This window comes from Hypanus sabinus, chromosome 16 (assembly GCF_030144855.1).
Source record: "Hypanus sabinus isolate sHypSab1 chromosome 16, sHypSab1.hap1, whole genome shotgun sequence".
NCBI lineage: Eukaryota > Metazoa > Chordata > Chondrichthyes > Myliobatiformes > Dasyatidae > Hypanus > Hypanus sabinus.
Genome location: NC_082721.1, coordinates 84,948,902 through 84,968,738, shown reverse-complemented (window position 1 = coordinate 84,968,738; position 19,837 = coordinate 84,948,902). Strand labels below are relative to the sequence as shown.

The 19,837-nt window shown below is 45.8% G+C and overlaps 1 protein-coding gene across 1 annotated transcript in view; it reads right to left on the bottom strand.

The window, feature by feature from the left end:
• LOC132405928 (voltage-dependent P/Q-type calcium channel subunit alpha-1A-like) overlaps nucleotides 1-19,837 on the bottom strand; it is a 393,641-nt gene that overhangs the window by 220,482 nt on the left and 153,322 nt on the right. The window contains exons 8-10 of the mRNA XM_059990909.1: nucleotides 15,062-15,165; nucleotides 10,303-10,418; nucleotides 4,917-4,973 (exon numbers count right to left, since the gene is read on the bottom strand). Coding sequence (XP_059846892.1) covers nucleotides 4,917-4,973; nucleotides 10,303-10,418; nucleotides 15,062-15,165 — 277 coding nt within the window. The remainder of the gene's footprint in view (nucleotides 1-4,916; nucleotides 4,974-10,302; nucleotides 10,419-15,061; nucleotides 15,166-19,837) is intronic.

The following is a 19,837-nucleotide window of genomic DNA, read 5'->3' as shown; positions in this document are numbered from 1 at the left end:
TATGACTTTAAAATCTATGTTAATATAATTGTGAAACACCTTGTAGTTAACTATGTGTTAATGAATATAATCTATGAATTTTCTAAATAATAAATTTGCCACAACCTTTACTTCGAAACACTTTAGAGCTTCATCGATGTCAGTGTTTCAAATTGTAATACTGTTACAAAGTGGAACAATAAACACAGAATGGAATCCGGTAGCGCATTGTTAATAAAACACTGGCTCTCTGAGCACCAACATTCTCTAAGTACTCATAGTATGCACATTACAAAACAAACATTCAATGTGCCGCGCACTTTTCAGAGTGAGTGAGAATTCCCTGCTCAGACCAATGGTTGGTTCATGCAGATGTCAAATCCATCAGAGGGAATGTTGATCCTATCCACGTCCTGTGCCTTCTAAAATGTCCACGCAAGTCTCTTGGGGGACTTAAGGGCTCAACTGAGCATTCTGGGTTTGCTCACGTTTTGGGAACACTTCACTGCTTACATCAATAATATGTCCCTCCACATTGTTCTTTGGCATTTGGAGTATCTTGAGGGAAGAAAGTGTTGACGTTTTGGGTCAAAACCTGAATCCTGAATGAAATTCCAAAATCTCCTTCCTCCCACAGATGCTGTATGAGCTCTTCCAGCACACTGGTTGTGTCTGAATATTCCAGCATCTCTGGCCTCTTGTGTCCCTTTGTCCAACTCCAATCAGGTTCCCAAGAGCAGTGAAATTCATCATCAGTCGAAAACACAAAGCAACATTTTGAGCTCCATGATGGGCACTTGCCTCCCCTCCACTGAGGACATCCTCAAAAGAAAGTCAGCATCCATCATTAACGGCACTCACCACCGAGGACATGCTCTCTTCTCATGACTGAGGAGACACCGGAGCCTGAAGACACACACTCAATGTTCTAGGAACAGCTTCTTCCCCTCTGCCAACAGATATCTGAATGGACCAATGAACCCATGAACACTGCCTCACTACTTTTGCTCTCTTTTTCACTACTTATTTTTATATATTTGTTAAGGTAATATATAGAACCATTGGAGAGTACAGTACAGAAACTGCCCCTTCAGCTCATCTAGTCTGTGTTGAGCCATTTAACCTGCCTGCTCCCAGCAGCCTGCACCGGGACCACAGCCCTCCATACCCCCACCATCCATGTACCTATCCAAACTCCACTTAAACACTCAAATTGAGCTCACGTGCACCACTTGTGCTGGCCACTCGTTCCACACTCTCACAACCCTCTGCGTGGACATTTCCCCCCATGTTCCCCTTAAACTTTTCACCTTTCACCCTTAACCATTTATACCATATTTTTTAATGTATTGCACTGTACTGCTGCTGCAAAACACCCAATTTCATGACATGCATCACTGATAATAAACCTGACTCTGAATCTGTAGTAATGTCTGAGTATTCATATTCCAGAATTTGACCCCGTTCTGCCTCACGGAACACAATCACGGTAACAGTCCACCCTATCAGCTGACTATATTGTCTGTTTTAGGCCAGCACCTTTGGGTGGATGCAACGTGTAGAAGCGGTCCCCACCCTGGATCAGATTAAATCCCCCTGAGCAGCTTCCTTCCTGCCCACTGCTCTCAATAACGGCATTTCAAGGAAACTCTTAAAATTAAGCTGCAATTTCTCAGTGGAGGGGCAGAAACGTACAATTCCTAAACTTTGTTAAGAAGCAATGCACTGAAAATGCTGCAGGAACTCATCAGGTCAGGCAGTATCTACGGAAATAGATAAAGAGTCGACGTTTTGGGCCGAAACTATTCGTCAGGACGGGGGACTGCACAGAAAGGAATAAACATTTGCAAGGGAGCAAGCAACATTATCTCGACCTTTGCCTCTGTACCCGACACTCAGGCTTCCAACCTGTCAGTGCCAGCATTTATATTGTTCAAGCTTTGAGTAGCTTGTCATACATGTTCTAGGCCCTGGATCCTGGCACCCCAATACGCCTGGGCTGCCCAGCCCGAAGCCGATCCCAATCTGACCAAATCAGCTCAGCACTTGGAGAGATCCAACCTCGTGCCCGCGCTGGGTGGATGGGCATCGAAACCCCTCCACATCGACTCCTCCTCAAGTCGCTCTCTCCATCTCCGACCTCAGATTTATTTATCATGTATACATAGAAACATGGCGTGAAATGCATTAACAACTAACATGTCCAAGGATATGTGGGCTGGGGGTGGGCGCAGCCTGTGAGTGGTACCTCACACTCCAGCGCCAACATAGCGTGCCCACAATGCTCAGCAGAACCACACAAAACACAACGAGCATCAAGACTGTAATTAGCCACACACACAAAATGCTGGAGGAACTCAGCAGGTCAGACAGCATCTATGGAAAAGAGGCCAAGATACTTCATCAGGACTTATGGTCTTGGCCCAAAACATCAACTGTTTACTCTTTCCCATAGATGCTGCCTGGCCTGCTGTGTTCCTCCAACACTGTGTGTGTGTGTGTGTGTTGCTTGGATTTCCAGCATCTGCATATTTTCTTTTGTTTGTGACTGAACACTGAAACTAACCCCATTCCCTTCTCCCTTTCACTTAGCTACCCACACAAATACATATTCCTCTAAACTCCAGGGCAGGTCACCTTTGGGCTCCAGCATCCAAAGGATTTGCAGACAATGGACCCTGACTTTCACAGCAGACTACCTCATACCTGCTGTGCTCCCCAAACCTAAACACCTCACAGGTGCCCACCATCCTGGACATCTCCTTTCTACCATGTATTAAACTGACCAAGCTGACCTCCTGCACCCCCGACATACTTCACCTGCTAGATTATGCTCTGGACAGCAAATAGGCCTCAGGCCTTATTTCTTAGGCCCCTGTTTGGATACCCTCTGACTGATAGTCAGCCGTAAAAACTTTTTAATTATTTTTAAGTCTCCCTGATAGATATGTTGAAAAACTATCTATAGATTTACCCAATTATAAGTATAAGTCACGTTTACTTTATTGTTATACATGTATACCATCAAACGAAATGACGTTTCTCTGGACCAGGGAGTAAAGCACAGAAGTACACAATAACTTAGGAAAGTAAGAATTAAATCTACAAATAAATTATGCATAGATAAACAAAGTAAAATGCATAAATTAAATATGGTAGCATTTTGTACAAATCATCCAATGACACTTCAAATACAATGCGGCATGGAGTTCAAAAGCCTAACGGCCCGAGGGAAGAAGTTGTTTCCCATCCTGACCATTTTTGTCTTTATGCATTGCAATGGCCTGCCTGGTGATAGAAAGTCAAAGAGGATGCTGGACAGGCGGGTGGGATTATTGACAATACTAAAGGTCCTGCGTACACAGCACTCCTGATAAATGTCCCCGATGGTTAGTAGGGAGACCCCCATGATTCTCTTAGCCAGTCCTTCATAGGGGTTTCTAGTTCAATGTTCTGCCAAAGTATTTAAATAGTTTTTAAAAAGTAATGAAACACGAAGGGCACCGTGGTGATGCAGAGGCAGTACCGCTTCTTCACAGCTCCTGCAAACTGGGTTTGATCCCGACCTCCAGTGGGGCATCAAACCATTCCCAAGATGTTCCCCCAGTTACTCAAATTTCCTAACACATCCCAAATACCTGTGGATTGTTCACTCTACGATGCCCTTAGTGTGTAGGTGAGAGGCAGAAACTGGGTGAAGTTAGTGGAAATGCAGGGAGTGTAAAATAGGATTAGTGTAATTGAGTCGCTAGGGGTCTGTATGGACTCGATGGGCTGAAGGGCTAGTTTTTCTGCAGTGTGACCCTATGGCCATAAAATATGAACATAAAACAAAGTAAACCATTATTCTGGTGTCTTCTTATTCAGTCCTGAAGAAGGGTCTTGTCCCAAAATGTCAACTGTTTATTCATTTCCAAAGATGCTGCCTGGCCTGCAGAGTTCCTCCGGGATTTTGCATGTGTTGTTTTGGTTTTCCAGTGCCTGCAGACTTCCTCGTGTTTAGAAGGTAAGCCAGTAGCAATGAAGGTCAGATATACAAGTAATCTGAATGGTCCTTTCATACACCAACCCTCCTTGGAGTGGAGATGAGGGGTAGAGTGGGAGGTACTTCCGACCTCTCGCTCCGCTGCTGGGCTCAGCTGAGGATCCAGCAGCACTGGGAGGGCAGGTGGAATGGCACTCGAGCTCCACCTCCTCATTGACATCTGCTGTCGGCCGAGGTGCGAGGCGAACTGAGCTGGAGACATTCAAGAGCCGACAGCTCGTCTGCCCAGTGGGTCTGAATTTAGAACAGTAGAGTCACAGAGCATGATCCTTCTCCGAGGATCATCACCTTGCATCTCCCTGAGATCCCGACAGCAATGTCATCTTGAGCTTAGGTCCTGGTAGGGTCACCCATGGCAGTAAGGTCAAGGGGGGAGGTTCCAGACAGAAAGCGACCCAACCAATGGTGGATCCAGCAGAAAACGATGACACATCACAATGGCAGCGAAGGCAAAGGAAGGCTTTGGCAGTGAATGATTTCCAGTCGTCGTGCATTCCTTGCCACTGAACCCAGACCCCTGACCCCGATCTGTCAAGAATAATGTGCTGGTTGTCCGTGCATCAGCCTCCCCATGCTGAAGAAAGTCACGCATGGGCATTCTTCATTAAGGGAATAACCTCTTAGGAGAAGATCATACCCAAATAGAGTGATCGCACTGCTACTACAGCAAGCACACAGGCCCTTCGGCCCAACTCGTCCATGCTGAGCCAGATGCTCATCTTAACTAGTGCCATCCGTGCATGTTTGACCCATATCTCTCTATCCCTATTTAATCTATGTACCCATTCAATGCTGTTAATTTCGGATACAATGAACAATTTATCACAGTGTGCATTCCACAGTTTGCAACCAAGGCTGAATTACTGCATTCTGTTTTAAACAAAAACCTTACCATCAAAAGGTGATTTTTCCTCCGTATCTGTCTCCTCCTCTGCCAGGATAACCTCCTCTGCATGGAATGAACAATCAAACAATAGGAAGAAAATGAGAATATGATGAAGGAGACCTGTCATAAATTATATCTGTAAAACAGTATTACGCATTCAGAAAACACTTCACATTAATTCGATTGCTGGGAGTTTTGACATGGTGAATCGCTGTGAGTTATTTGATACCTTTAGAGAGTATATTTCACGTTAATGGCAGTTTCTTCACTGGCATTAAGCAGCAGCAGGATCTATGACACTTACTAAATACATTATGGGTGAAATTCCCAGTAAAATGACAATAAAACATCAAGGGTGCCTGGCCAACACCAAGCCTGCTAATTCACCTCAGTGCTGGCCTGCATAGAGGATGTTGCACCGTCTCTCCTTCAGATTCCTGCTTCTTCAGCCCTTTATCTCTTCTATGTATCACCTCCGAGTTCCTTAAATCATCCCCCCTCCCACCTTCCCCTCACCTGGTCTCACCTATCACCTGCCAACCTGTACTCCTCCTCCTCCTCCTCCTCCTTCACTCACCTTCCCCTCACTTGGTCTCAGAATCAGAATCAGGTTTATTATCACTGGCATGTGTCGTGAAATTTGTTAAGCTAGCAGCAGCAGTTCAATGCAATACATGATCTAGCAAAGAAAAAATAATAATAACTATAATAAAAATAATAATAATAAATAAACAACTAAATCAATTACCTATATTGAATATATTTTAAAAAACGTGTAATAACAGAAATACTGTATATTAAAAAAAAAGTGAGGTAGAGTCCAAAGATTCAATGTCCATTTAGGAATCAGATGGCAGAGGGGAAGAAGCTGTTCTGGAATCACTGAGTGTGTGCCTTCAGGCTTCTGTATCGCCCACCTGATGGTAACAGTGAGAAAAGGGCATGCCCTGGGTGCTGGAGGTCATTAATAATGGACGCTGCCTTTCTGAGACACCGCTCCCTAAAGATGTCTTGGGTACTTTGTAGGCTAGTGCCCAAGATGGAGCTGACTAGGTTTGCAACCTTCTGCAGCTTCTTTCGGTCCTGTGCAGTAGCACCTCCATGCCAGAGAGTGATGCAGCCTCTCAGAATACTCTCCATGGTACAATTATAGAAGTTTTTGAGTGTATTCGTTGACATGCCAAATCTCTTCAAACTCCTAATAAAGTACAGCCGCTGTCTTGCCTTCTTTATAACTGCATCGATATGTTGGGACCAGATTAGATCCTCAGAGATCTTGACACCCAGGAACTTGAAACTGCTCACTCTCTCCACTTCTGATCCCTCTATGAGGATTGGGATGTGTTCCTTCATCTTACCCATCCTGAAGTCCAGAATCAGCTCTTTTGTCTTACTGATGTTGAGTGCCAGGTTGTTGCTGTGACACCACTCCACTAGTTGGCATATCTCACTCCTGTATGCCCTCTTGTCACCACCTGAAATTCTACCAACAGTGGTTGTATTGTCAGCAAATTTGTGGATGGAGTTTGAGAACGCCTAGCCACACAGTCATGTGTATATAGAGAGTAGAGTAGTGCGCTACGCACACACCCCTGACGTGCACCAGTGTTGATCATCAACGAGGAGGATATGTTATCATCAATCCTCACAGACTGGTTGGGAAGTCGAGGATCCAGTTGCAGAGGGAGGCACAGAGGCCCAGGTTCTGCAACTTCTCAATCAGGATTGTGGGAATGATGGTATGAAATGCTGAGCTATAGTCGATGAACAGCATCCTGACATAGGTGTTTGTGTTGTCCAGGTGGTCTAAGGCCATGTGAAGAGCCAGTGAGATTGCGTCTGCCGTTGACCTATTGTGGCGATAGGCAAAATGCAATGGGTCCAGGTCCTTGCTGAGGCGGAAGTTCAGTCTAGTTATGAACAACCTCTCACAGCATTTCATCACTTGTCGACGTGAGTGCTACCGGGCGATAGTCATTGAAGCAGCCCTCATCACCTACCTATCAGCTGTCAGCTTGTACCCTTCCCCCTCTCCACACTTGCTGCTTCTTTTCCAGCCATGCTTTTTATTTATTTATTGACATGCATTGTGGAATAGGCTCTTTCGGACCTTCAAGTTGCACTGGCCGGCAACCCCTCGATCTAGCTCTTGCCTAATCACAGGACAATTTACAATGACCGATTAACCTACCAACCGGTACGAATCTGGAATGTGGGAGGAAACTGGAGCACCCGGAGGAAGCCCGTGAGGTCATGGGGAGAACATATAAACTTACAGGTAGTAGCGGGAATTGAACCCGGATCGCTGGTACTGTAAAGCGTTGTGCTAACCACTATGCTACTGTGCCACCACATGATGAAGTGTATTGCCCCAAAATTTCGACAGTTTATTCTCTTCCATAGAAACCGTCCCCAATGTCACCCTCACCCTGATGGCCAGCTTCGTGTGTGGCTGCATCAGGTTGTGTGTGGATCCCTGGTATGTGGGCACCAAATACCACTATGTGTCCAGGTTCTATCTGTCGCCCTGGCTACGAAGGATGGGTCTGGCCCCTTTCCCGCGCAACACCCCTGTCAGCTGGTCATTGCCGCCATACCTGTCCTCCACAGAGAAGTTCTTTCAGGTCAATGCCTTTGACCACAGGGCCATCAGGCAGTGGTCAGCACGTAAGGTCCTGCAGGCACTGCAGAGGAAGGACGTGATGGACACGGTGGGCTGGTTCCCTGAGCAGACCGTCCAGTTCATCTGGCAAAATGCCTCATCGCCAGACCTCACCAACAGGCACCAAGACCTCGCCTGGCTGGCAGTGAGAGGGGCCCTCCCAGTCCGATCCCTCCTGTATGCCCGGAACGTTATCTCCACACTCCTCTGCCCATGGGAGGACTGCAGTGAGGGGGAGTCGGTGACCCACCTTTTGCACACTGTGGGTTCGCGGAGGAGGATGGAAGGGGCAGTGTCGAGGTTCATCCCCAGCAGCTGCATAACAGAGGACTCTCTGATCTACGGGCTGTTCCCGGGGACGCACACGGAGACCAACATCCGATGCGGCTGGCAGATCATCAACTCAGTCAAAGACGCTCTTTGTTCGGCCCGAAACTTGATTGTCTACCAGCACACGGAGATGTCCGTGGGAGAATGCTGCCGACTGGCACATTCTCAGCTGCAGGAGTACGTGCTGAGGGACGCACTCAAACACGGTGGGGAAGGACCACAGTCTAGGGTTCTTCTCCCGTGGGAATTGAGGGGTAGGGGAGTTGGGGGTATACCCTTTGAATGTAAATATGAAAGAACAAAATGCCATGTGGGTGGCAAAACTTTTGAACTTTGAAAATGTAAAGACAGTAATGGTACCGACTGTAAAGAATTGAAAGTCTTTGAATGGTTATTGTATATAATTTTATTTTTGAATAAAGTATATTTTGTTTAATAAAAAAAAAGATGCTGCCTGATCTACTGAACTCCTCAGCAATTTATGTGAGTTACGATATAAATACTAATATTTTAAATTGTTGTTGTGGTCCTTCCTCAAATTGTAATCTGCCCTCTGAATCTGTTTAGTGAAAATAATTCCTTCTAGACCATCTAATTTCCAAGCCCCAAATTAAATTTGTTGGCCTTTTCTGTTTAGAGAACATCTCCACCTCTCTGGTTTCTGTCTGGACACGTGTTATTTCATTCTGACTCCTCTGCCTTCACAGTCTTGCCTGTAATGGCCTAATTGCCCAAGTGAATGCATATAATAAACATATAAAGTACTCAAATCATTTTCTTCCTAATAATTACACTAAATTAAAACAGGTTACAAATTAAGCAGTCTGATATTTCATTTCTTGACTACATCTGTGACTTCTCCAAAGCAATGCCATCCAGTGAAAGATCTGCTCATGCTGTGGTAACGTGTGGCAAAGCCTTAAGTTGTGAACAACAGTGGGAAATAGCACACCAGTCTACGGTCCACACACTCACCTGGTCACAGACCAGTCTCACACTGTCCACACACTCACCTGGTCACAGACCAGTCTCACACTGTCCACACACTCACCTGGTCACACACAGTCACACACTGTCCACACACTCACCTGGTCACAGACAGTCACACACTGTCCACACACTCACCTGGTCACAGACCAGTCTCACACTGTCCACACACTCACCTGGTCACAGACCAGTCTCACACTGTCCACACACTCACCTGGTCACAGACCAGTCTCACACTGTCCACACACTCACCTGGTCACAGACAGTCACACACTGTCCACACACTCACCTGGTCACAGACAGTCACACACTGTCCACACACTCACCTGGTCACAGACCAGTCACACACTGTCCACACACTCACCTGGTCACACACTGTCCACATACTCACCTGGTCACAGACCAGTCTCACACTGTCCACACATTCACCTGGTCACAGACCAGTCACACACTGTCCACACACTCACCTGGTCACACACTGTCCACACACTCACCTGGTCACAGACCAGTCACACACTGTCCACACACTCACCTGGTCACACACTCACCTGGTCACACACTGTCCACATACTCACCTGGTCACAGACCAGTCTCACACTGTCCACACACTCACCTGGTCACAGACCAGTCACACACTGTCCACACACTCACCTGGTCACACACTCACCTGGTCACACACTCACCTGGTCACACACTGTCCACATACTCACCTGGTCACAGACCAGTCTCACACTGTCCACACACTCACCTGGTCACAGACCAGTCTCACACTGTCCACACACTCACCTGGTCACAGACCAGTCACACACTGTCCACACACTCACCTGGTCACACACAGTCCACACACTGGCCACACACTCACCTGGTCACACACAGTCACACACTGTCCACACACTCACCTAGTCACACACAGTCACACACTGTCCACACACTCACCTGGTCACACACTGTCCACACACTCACCTGGTCACACACTGTCCACACACTCACCTGGTCACAGACCAGTCTCACACTGTCCACACACTCACCTGGTCACAGACCAGTCTCACACTGTCCACACACTCACCTGGTCACACACAGTCAAACACTCTCCACACACTCACCTGGTCACACACAGTCCACACACTCACCTAGTCACACACTGTCCACACACTCACCTAGTCACACACAGTCACACACAGTCCACACACTCACCTGATCACACACAGTCACACACTGTCCACACACCCAACCTGGTCACATACCCCCTGACCCACCTGCATTAAAGTCCACAAGGACCCCACTGACCTCATCAGACAACACCAACCCACAGAACCGCAGAGCAGCAAGTTATCCTTGACATCCAAGGACCATCCCAGAACAGAAGGTTAATCCCTGCTCCTTGCGCTTCTGTTGTCTGAATCCCACACTTACCTGCTTTACAAATCCACTCCAAGTAGCCGTTGAGCTCTCTTTCGATCTGCTGCTGCCTCCTCAGTTTCAGGAACGCTCTTCTATTCTCCACCCTCTCCCTCTCTTTGGCAAACTCCCTGCAACAAAGGTGCTCCTGTTAGAGCAGAGGTAATGGGCACTTGACAAGGACTCACATCAACGATGTATGGAGTCATAGCACGGAAAAGGTCCTTCTGGCCCTTTGAGCCCTTGAGTCACGCTGCCCAGCAACGTCCTAATTTAATCCTAGCCTAATCATGGGGTAATTTACAATGGCCAGTTAATGAATCAACTGGTACGTCTTTGGAATGTGCGAGGAAACCAGATACCTGGAGAAAGCACGAGCGGTGATGAGGACTTAGAGGGAGAGGCGGGAATTGAACCTGGGTTGCCCGTACTGGATCATAATGTGGTAGATTGGAAAAGCACATTTGTGAATGACACCACATTGGAGGTACAGTAGACCATGAGGAAGACCATCAGAGTTTGTAGTGGGATCTGGACCAGCTGGAAAAGTGGGCTGAAAAATGGCGGATGGAATTTAATGGAGGCAAATGAGAGGTGTTACACTTAGGGAGGATAAAACAGGGTTGGACTTACACAGGGCACTGCGGCAGAACAGAGGATTCCGGAATACCGTTCATATTTCCTTAAAAGTGGCGTCATAGGTAGATAGGTTTGTAAAGAGAGCTTTTCACACATTGGCCTTCATAAATGAAAGTATCGAATACAGGAGTTGGGATATTTTGTTGAAGTTGTATAACACATTGGTTAGTCCTAATTTGGAGTATTGTGTACAGTTCTGGCCACCTACCTAAGGAAAGATATCAGTAAGATTGAAAGAGTGCAGAAAGCATTTGGCAGCATGTTGCCAGGACTTGAGTTATAGGGAACAGGTTAGGACTTTATGATTCAGGTGCAAGTCGTTGGGAACAGGGAGAATAATACTTCTTCGCAGACTAGATGGGACAAAGGGCTGTGCTCTTGAATTCTATGACCCTATGACGGGATGAAATGGGGCCAAAAATTGCTGATTTCAACTCTGGTCAACCACAAGGAAGACACACCAGTGTCTTTACTTTCTTTAAGAGGTTAAGGAGGCTTGGCTTGTCACCAGACACTCTAATAAGTGTTGAAAGTATCCTGACTGACTGCAACATGATCTGACATGCCACAGGAATGTAAGAGGGTGCAGAGAGTAGTGAACTCTGCCCAATACATCACGGGCACAATGCTCCTCACCTTCGGTAGTATCTACAGGAGGTGCCATCTTGATAAGGCAACATTTATCATCAAAGATCCTCACCATCTGGGCCACACCATCTTTTCAAAACTGTAAATGGGCAGCAGGTTCAGAAGCCTGAAGTCCCACAGCACCAGATTCAAGAACAGCTACTTCCCTTCAACCATTCAGTTCTTGAACCAACAGGCAAAACCCCATTCAGCCCAGTTCAGCATCAACAGGACCACTAACTACAATGGACTTTGTTTTTAGTCCTAACCCTGTTCTTCCTTGTAAAATCTACACTTCTCTTGTGAATGCTGTTTATCTGATGCATCCAGAGAAGTGGGGATGCCAGGCAGGATATTTGGATGCTCCCCTTGTGGGATGTGGGAAGGCAGGGAGCCCTTCAGTGCCCCTGATGACTACAACAGTGAGAATTGCATCCAGTTGCAGCTTCCAACACTCTGCATTAAGGAGTTGAACCTGGAGCTGATGATCATTCAGGAGGCTGAAGGGTTGATAGACGGGGCATAAAAGGAGGTAGTTACACCCAAGATGCAGAACAGAGGAAACTGTGTGACCGTCAGGAGGGGGAGAAAGGGTTTAGGAGCCAGTGCAGAGTTCCCTGTGGTTATCCCTCTCAACAACAGGGGGGATGACCCTGCAGTGGCTGAGTCTCGAGCACTGAGTCTGCCTCAGTGACTCTGAAGTGAAGGGGGAGAAGAAGTGGGCTGTAGTAATAGGAGATTTGTTGGTTAGGGGAATTCTGTGGATGAGACTGAGATTCCAAGATGGTACGTTGCCAGGGTCCAGAGCACCTTGGACTGAGTGTTCAGCATTCTTAAGTGGGAGGGTGAACAGCCAGAGGTTGAGGTCCATGTTGGCCCCAATGACTTGGGTAGGGTGAGTGACGAGGTCCTGCAAAGTGAGTTCAGGGAGTTAGGTGCTAAGTTAAAGGACTGGACTCCCACAGGTTGTGATCTCAGGACTGCTACCCATACTATGTGTTAGAGAGGTCAGAAGCAAGGAGTTGGTACAAGGGACAGGGGGCGGTCTCAGGTTTTCAGATCATTGGGCTCTCTTCCAGGTAAGGTGGGACCTGTATAGAAGGGAAGTTGTGCACGTGAACTGGAGGGGAACTAATATCTTAGTGGAAAGGTTTTCCAGTGCCCCATGGGTAGGTTTACAGTTGCAGGGACTGGGAACCAGAGTGAATGGGATTATATTATAGACCACACAACAGTCCCCAGGATTTAGAGGAACAAATTTGTAGTGAGATTGGAGACTGTTGGAAAAAAACACAAGGTTGTGATAGTAGGTGATTTTAACTTTCCACATTTTGACTGGGACTCCTATACTGTAAAAGGGCTGGATAAGAAAGAGTTTGCCAAATATGTTCAGGTAAGTTTCTATACATAGAGGTCCCAATCAGAGAGAATGTGGTACTGAACCTCTCATTAGGGAATGAGACAGGGAAGGTGACAGAAGTTTGTGTAGGGAATCATAATGTCATTAGTTTCAAGGTAGTTATGGAAAAGGATAGGTCTGGTCCACAGGTTGAGATTCTAAATTGGAAAAAGGCCAATTTTGATGGCAAGTGTGGATTGGGACAGGCTGTTTTCTGGCAAAGGTGTACTTGGTAAATTAGAGGATTTCAAAAGTAAAATTTTGAGAGTACAGAGTTTGTATGTTTCTGCCACAATAAAAGGAAAGGATAACAGATTTATTGAATTTTGGTTTTCGAGAGATATTGAGACCCTGGTTAAGAAAAAGGAGGTGCATAACAGGTATAGACAGGCAGGAACAAATAAGGCACTGAGCAGGAGAATACTTAAGAAGGATCAAGAGGGCTGAAAAAAAAGGCATGAGATTGATCTAGCAGACAAGGTGAAGGACAATTGTAAGGGCTTCTACAGGTAATTAAGAATAGCAAGGGACAAAATTGGTCCTCAAGAAGATCAGAGTGGTCAGCAGGGTGGACTTTTACCTCCGATTCAGAATGTTGTGAGTTCAAATCCCACATCTGAACTTCGAGTAGAAGGACCCAGCATGAGACTACAGTGCGGTAGCGAGGAGGTACAGCACTGTCAGAGCTGACGATCGTTTCCCTGCTCTCTCTCTCTCTGGTGGCTGTAAAAGAACCTCCTGTCTATCTCTGAAGAGCAGAGGGCTTCTCCCAAGTTGCCTCGAACCAAAACTTTATCTCCCAACCAACATCACAAAATAGATAATCTGGTCAGTATCACATTACCGCTTGCTGTGTAGTGATTAGCTGCCTTTCAACAGCACTACACTGTAGTAATGCTTCAACCTACAGCACTGGGCAAAACTCTTCGGCACGTATATATAGCGAGGGTGCCTAAGACTTTTGCACAGTATTGTAGTAATTTTATGTATTGCACTGGACTGCTGGAACAAAAGAACAAATTTCATGATCTATGTGAGTGATGACAAATGTAATTCTGATTTGGGTCTCTATTGTGGACTGAGAATGGGAAGGAGGCAGGGAAAAGGGAATCATGATTGGGAAAAGGGGAAGGGAGAGGAGAGGAAGTGGGAAGCACCAGACAGAAATTCTGTAATGATCAACAAATCAATTATTTAGAATCAAATGATCTTGCCCGTTGTCTCAGGACTGGGTGTGCCTGCACTTGCACCACCCTGTGGCTCTGGCACACCTTCTCTGCCACCTGTTCCATACTCCCCTCCCACACCCTACTGAGGCACCCCACACTCACCATTCCCAACATCCTTTGCTCCTGTCAGATTTACAAACTTGCTTTTCGCTCCATGTTGACAAATATAGAACTGTGAAAAAGTCTTGGTGTGTGTGTGTGTGTGTGTGTGTGTGTGTGTGTGTGTGTGTGTGTGTGTGTGTGTGTGTGTGTGTGTGCATGTGTGTGTGTGTGTGTTTAAGACTTTTGCATAGTGCAGTATGTGAGTTGCTTTGGGATATCTCAAAGATGCTATAGAGCCCTCCCTCCCCATCTGTATTACTCCCGTAATTGCAATTCACTGTAAACACTTTTTATAATGTTTACATTGCAAATACATGCGTATTTAAGCACATTTTATCCCATATCTGTACTTTAACTCCTAACTTTATTATTATATAATTCTTTACTCTTTATAATTGTTGTTTATTGTTGTTTTTATGCCATATCACATCAACACACCGCAGAAGATTCCTAATACATGTAAATGTATATGGCGAATAAAGCTGACCCTTGAAATGCCCATTTTTTGCTCTCTTTTACAAAGAAATCAAAGAGTTAAAGGGAAGCAGATCAAAGGTGGCACTGGGAGTTGGGCTGGTGCTATAGATCATGGGATAGGGAGGGATATTCCTCAAAATATCTGAGGAAGCCATGATACATTAATCCAACCAAATCACCCCGGTCTGAAACTACAAGGATTGGGAAAAGTTATTTTTGTTAGCTGCCCCATCCTAAGGAGGAACTTGACATGGGAGTCTGCTGGCCGAAAGAGAGTGGAAAACAGGCACAAAGCACTTACCCTGACAGGACACCAAGCACAAGGTTCAGCATGAAAAAGGAGCCAATGATGATGAGGGGGATGAAATACAACCAGTTCCACGTGTTCCCCAAGGCATCGTTGCTCTGCGAGGAAAAGAAAGAATACATTAGCGGTCCATATATACTCAACCCCCTGTGCTTTCTGCCTCTCTCTGGAGGAATGATCAGTTTCCTTTATACCTGTCTGATATACCAGCTAGTGGAATGGTGTCACAGCAACAGCCTTGCACTCAACGGCATTAAGATCAAAGAGCTGATTGTGGACTTCAGGAAGGATAAGACAAAGGACCACAAACCATAGAGGGATCAGAAGTGGAATGAGTAAGCAATTTCAAGTTCCTGGATGTTAATATCTCCGAGGATCTATCCAGGGTCCAACATATTGATGCAGCTACAAAGAAGGAATGACAGCAGCTATATTTCATTAGAAGTTTGAGGAGAATTTGTATGTCACCAAAAACATTCGCAAATTTCTACATATGCACCGTGGAGAGCATTCTGGCTGGCTGCATCACCGTCTGGTATGGGCGGGGGGGGGGGGGGGAAATTACTGCACAGGATTGAAGTACGTTGCAGAGAGTTGTAAATTTGGTCAGCTCCGTCATGGGCACTAATCCCCATAGTATCCAGGACATCTTCAAGGAGCAATGCCTCAAAAAGGTGGCATTAATCATTATGGCCCCTATCACCCTTGTTTTCATTGTTACTGTCAGGAAGGAGGTACAGAAGCCTGAAGACACACTCTCAATGATTCAGGAACAGCTTCTTCCCCTCGATTTCTGAATGGACATTGAGCCCATAAATACTACCTCACTACATTTTTATTTTGTATTTTTTGCACTCCTTATTTAATGTAACTATCATATATATATTTTACAGTAATTCACAGTGCTTCCTCTATTATTACATATTGCATCCTACTGCAATAAATTTCACGATGATATTAAACCTGATTCTGATTCCTTTCTCATCGAGGACTTCTTCAAAAAGCGGTGTCCCAAGAAGGTAGTATCGATCATTAAGGACCCTCACCAAACGGGTTATGTTCTCTTCTCAATACTGCAATCAGGGAGGAGGTAAGACCCACACACCATGTTTTATGAGCGGCTTCTTCCCCTCTGCCATCAGATTTCTGAATGATCCATGGACACTACCTCTCTATTGCTCTATTTTATTATCATTTTAACACCCTGTACTGTACGTCTGCCACCATGCAACAAAATTTCACCACATCTCTCAATGATAACAAATTTGTTTCTAATCTTCCTCTATTATTTCATCAAGGTGTGTCTGTCTCTTTCTCTCCCCTCCCCTCTCCTCTCCTCTCCTCTCCTCTCTCTCCCCCCACCTCCCTCCCTCCCTCCCCCACCCAATTGGGGCCAAACTCAGCCCAATTCTTTTCCACTCTCAAACATACCCATTTATCAGATCTTCGTCCTGCTATTCCTGCACTGTGGGGTGGAGGAAGGCTGGTAATAACACTGGGGAGATGAGGGTTTAGGTGAAAAGAGAGGGGTACAGGTAAAGGGAAGAGGTAGAGGAGGGAGGGTTGAGAATGGAGAGGAGGGTTGGGTAAGGAGAGGGCAGAGGAATGACAGGAGTGGAGTAGGAGAGGAGAGGGCAGTGGGAAGTGGCAAAGAGCATGGAGGGAATATTGGTGAGTGGTTGGGAAGAGTAGAGAGGGTGAAGGAGGATAGGGAATAGGGAGAGGAGTGAAGGTGGGAAGGGTAATTAAAAATTAAATTGAGAGGTGGGTAGGGAGGGAGAAGGGAACATCCACTAATTAGCATTAGTCCCTCTCCCAGTTAACTTTTCCATCAACTGTCCAGATGCATGAAGACATTTTTCAATGGTGTACCATTTATTGGGGAAAAATTCCGTGGCAAAATTCATCCTTGGCCTGGTAAAGACACAACTCAACATCTGCACATTGTACTCCACTTCCGAAACTCATGCTGACTTCATCAGGAGTCATAAGTATATATGCATAATAAATCCACTCAGAATACTTCTTTCCCCAGAGCATGGTAAAAGTATTGAAACTCATTCCCACGGGAACAGTTGATGCAAACAGCAGAGAAACATGTAATGAGAAGCTGAATCGGTGCATTTGGGAGAAGGGAGAAGTTAAGACTGATGCGAGATGAAGACAGCATGAGGAGGCTTGGGCTGAGCATAAGCAACATGGAGGAGTTGGGCCAAAGGCATGATTCAGTACTGTACTTCCTCTGTAATCAAGTGCGGGTTGTAAGGAAGTGGGCAACACATGATCTACACCATTTGCTGCAGATCCAGGCCCTGTTCCCTGGACACCTTCCTTCTCCTCATTACTCCAAGTCAGACGCTCTTACTCGGAGACTTGGTTTGCACGTTGACAATGCTGGCGATAACAATCCATTTGAGGGTGAAATAGTAAAGGATGCCTTGCACTTAAGTTACAAGCCCACTGCAGTACTCTTGAAAAATCAAACAAAAACCAATTTTTTAAAACCATTCTCCTCTTCCTAACTCTTCCCATGAACATTTGACTTAGGAGAACTCAAATCTCTTGAAAGTTCTCCACTATTCAATAACATCATGTTGACCTGATTGTATCCCCAATGCTGAAATTCTGTCTAACCCAATAACCTTTCACTCGTATGTTTTTCAAGAATTTACCTATCTCTGACTTACATTATAAGTACACCAGGCAGTCCAGTGCCAAGATTCCCATAACTATTAATATAATGAGTTGGTAGACTGGATTGTCGGCAAACTGAATGATACTGACAGTTCAGTTCCTTGATGGTTGACACCTGGCGCTGTAAAGTGAATGCGCTAATCACTTTTGATATTGAACGAGATGTTGGTACACTGGGAAGTATGCTATTAGACCAGGAAGATTGCAGAAAGGATTTACCAGGATGTTATCTAGACTTGAGTGCCTGAGTTACAAGGAGAGTTGGTGCAGTTTAGGACTTTATTTCTGGGAACGTAGGAGACTAAAGGGTGACCTAATTAGGCAGGGGTTCCCAACCCGGGGTTCCACTGACTCCTCGGTTTTTAAGTCCATGACATAAAAAAGGTCGAGAACCCCTGTAATATAAGAATGATATTTCATGAAGGGTGAAGACAGGGTGAAAACACGCAGTCATTTTTCCCAGGCAGTGGGGTGCTAAGAACACAAGGGCATAGGTTGAAGATCAAAGGTGAGAGATTTATAAAGGACACCAGGGGAAGATTCATGAATGAAAAGATGGTACGTATTCGGAATGAGTTTCCAGAAATAATGGTTAAGATGGGCACATTAGCAATGTTTAAAATAAATCCTGAGAAGTACATAAATAGGTGTTTAGGATGTAAGGGCCATGCACAGGCAGATATGATTAGCAGCTGCGACAGTCAGAATAGACGAGATGGACCAAAGGGCCTCTGAATGTCAGCGACTCTCACTGGAAAATGTATCCCAGGGTTGTATATGGTGACATATATGTACTTTGATAATTTACTTTGAACTCGATGCTGCCTTTCATCAGTCGGGGCACTGAGAATAGGATTTGAGAGACTGAGGAGATGACATTACAAAGACACAGTATATAGAATCCTGAGAGGTACAGATGAAGGGTGGCACGGTAGTGTAGTGGTTAGCACAATCTTTTAATAGTACCAGCAATCACTGATTGGGGTTCGATTCCCACTGCTGCCTGTCAGGAGTGTGTACGTTCTCCCCGTGACCACATGGGCTTCCTCCGGGTGCTCCGGTTTCCACCCGCAGTCCAAAGACGTACCAGTTAGAGTTGGTGAGTTGTGGGCACGCGATGTTGGCGACACTGGGCTGCCCCCAGCATAATTCTCCGATTCAATTTGATGCAAACAACACATTTCACTGTATGTTTCAAAGGACATGTGACAAATAAAACTGACTTCTAACCTTTAACGTTTCAATGAGGTGAATGCGCAAGGTTGGGGAATGAAAAACTAGATAGCATAGGTTTAAAGTTTGAAGAGGAAGATTTAAAAGGGATAAGGGGCAACCACCTTACACAGAGGGCGGTGCATCTATGGATGAGTCAGGCCGATGTTTCTGTCGTACGTTACTGGGTAGGATTGTAACCCGTAGCAACTTCCTTGGTAGAATCTTTCCCAAGGCCAAGCATGATTCCTAATTCCACAGCTAGTTCTCCCACAGCCAAGTAGAGGTATCCATACCTATGTTTTTGGACTGGCTACGCAGCCCTGTGTTTCACTATGTCCAAGAGCAGCCTGGAAGATGTACACCTTTGAGAAGTGGCCTCGCAGACAATCCAGTTTCTTGTCAATTTCATCAACTGAAGGGTCGTAGGAAGCTGAAGCATCGAGACAACAGGCAGTGTGTGTGAAGGTGGTCTCTGTACTCAAGCGATCCTTCTCTCTCCCTCTTTTGATGGAGAGGGAGAGCCTGTCGGTTCCCAAGTCAGGGGGCTTAGAGAAGCGACACGGAAGATTGTAACATCGGAAGAGCGAGTTGCTGGTCTCTGCTCTTATTTTTGCAGGAGAGCAACCTCTCTCTCCCTCGATGGAGAGAGTGAGCCTGCCTGAGATACCCAAGTGCTGGGTTATGGGCTGCAGTTTTTGATGTAACACACAGAAATTGCTGGAGGAACTCAGCAAGTCAGGATGAAGGGTCTCAGACAAAAAAGTTGTCTGTTTAGTTTCCTCCACAGATGTTACCTATGGTGGGGTAGGGTGGCTTAATAACATAGTGGGTAGTGTAATACTATTACACAGTCAGCGGTAA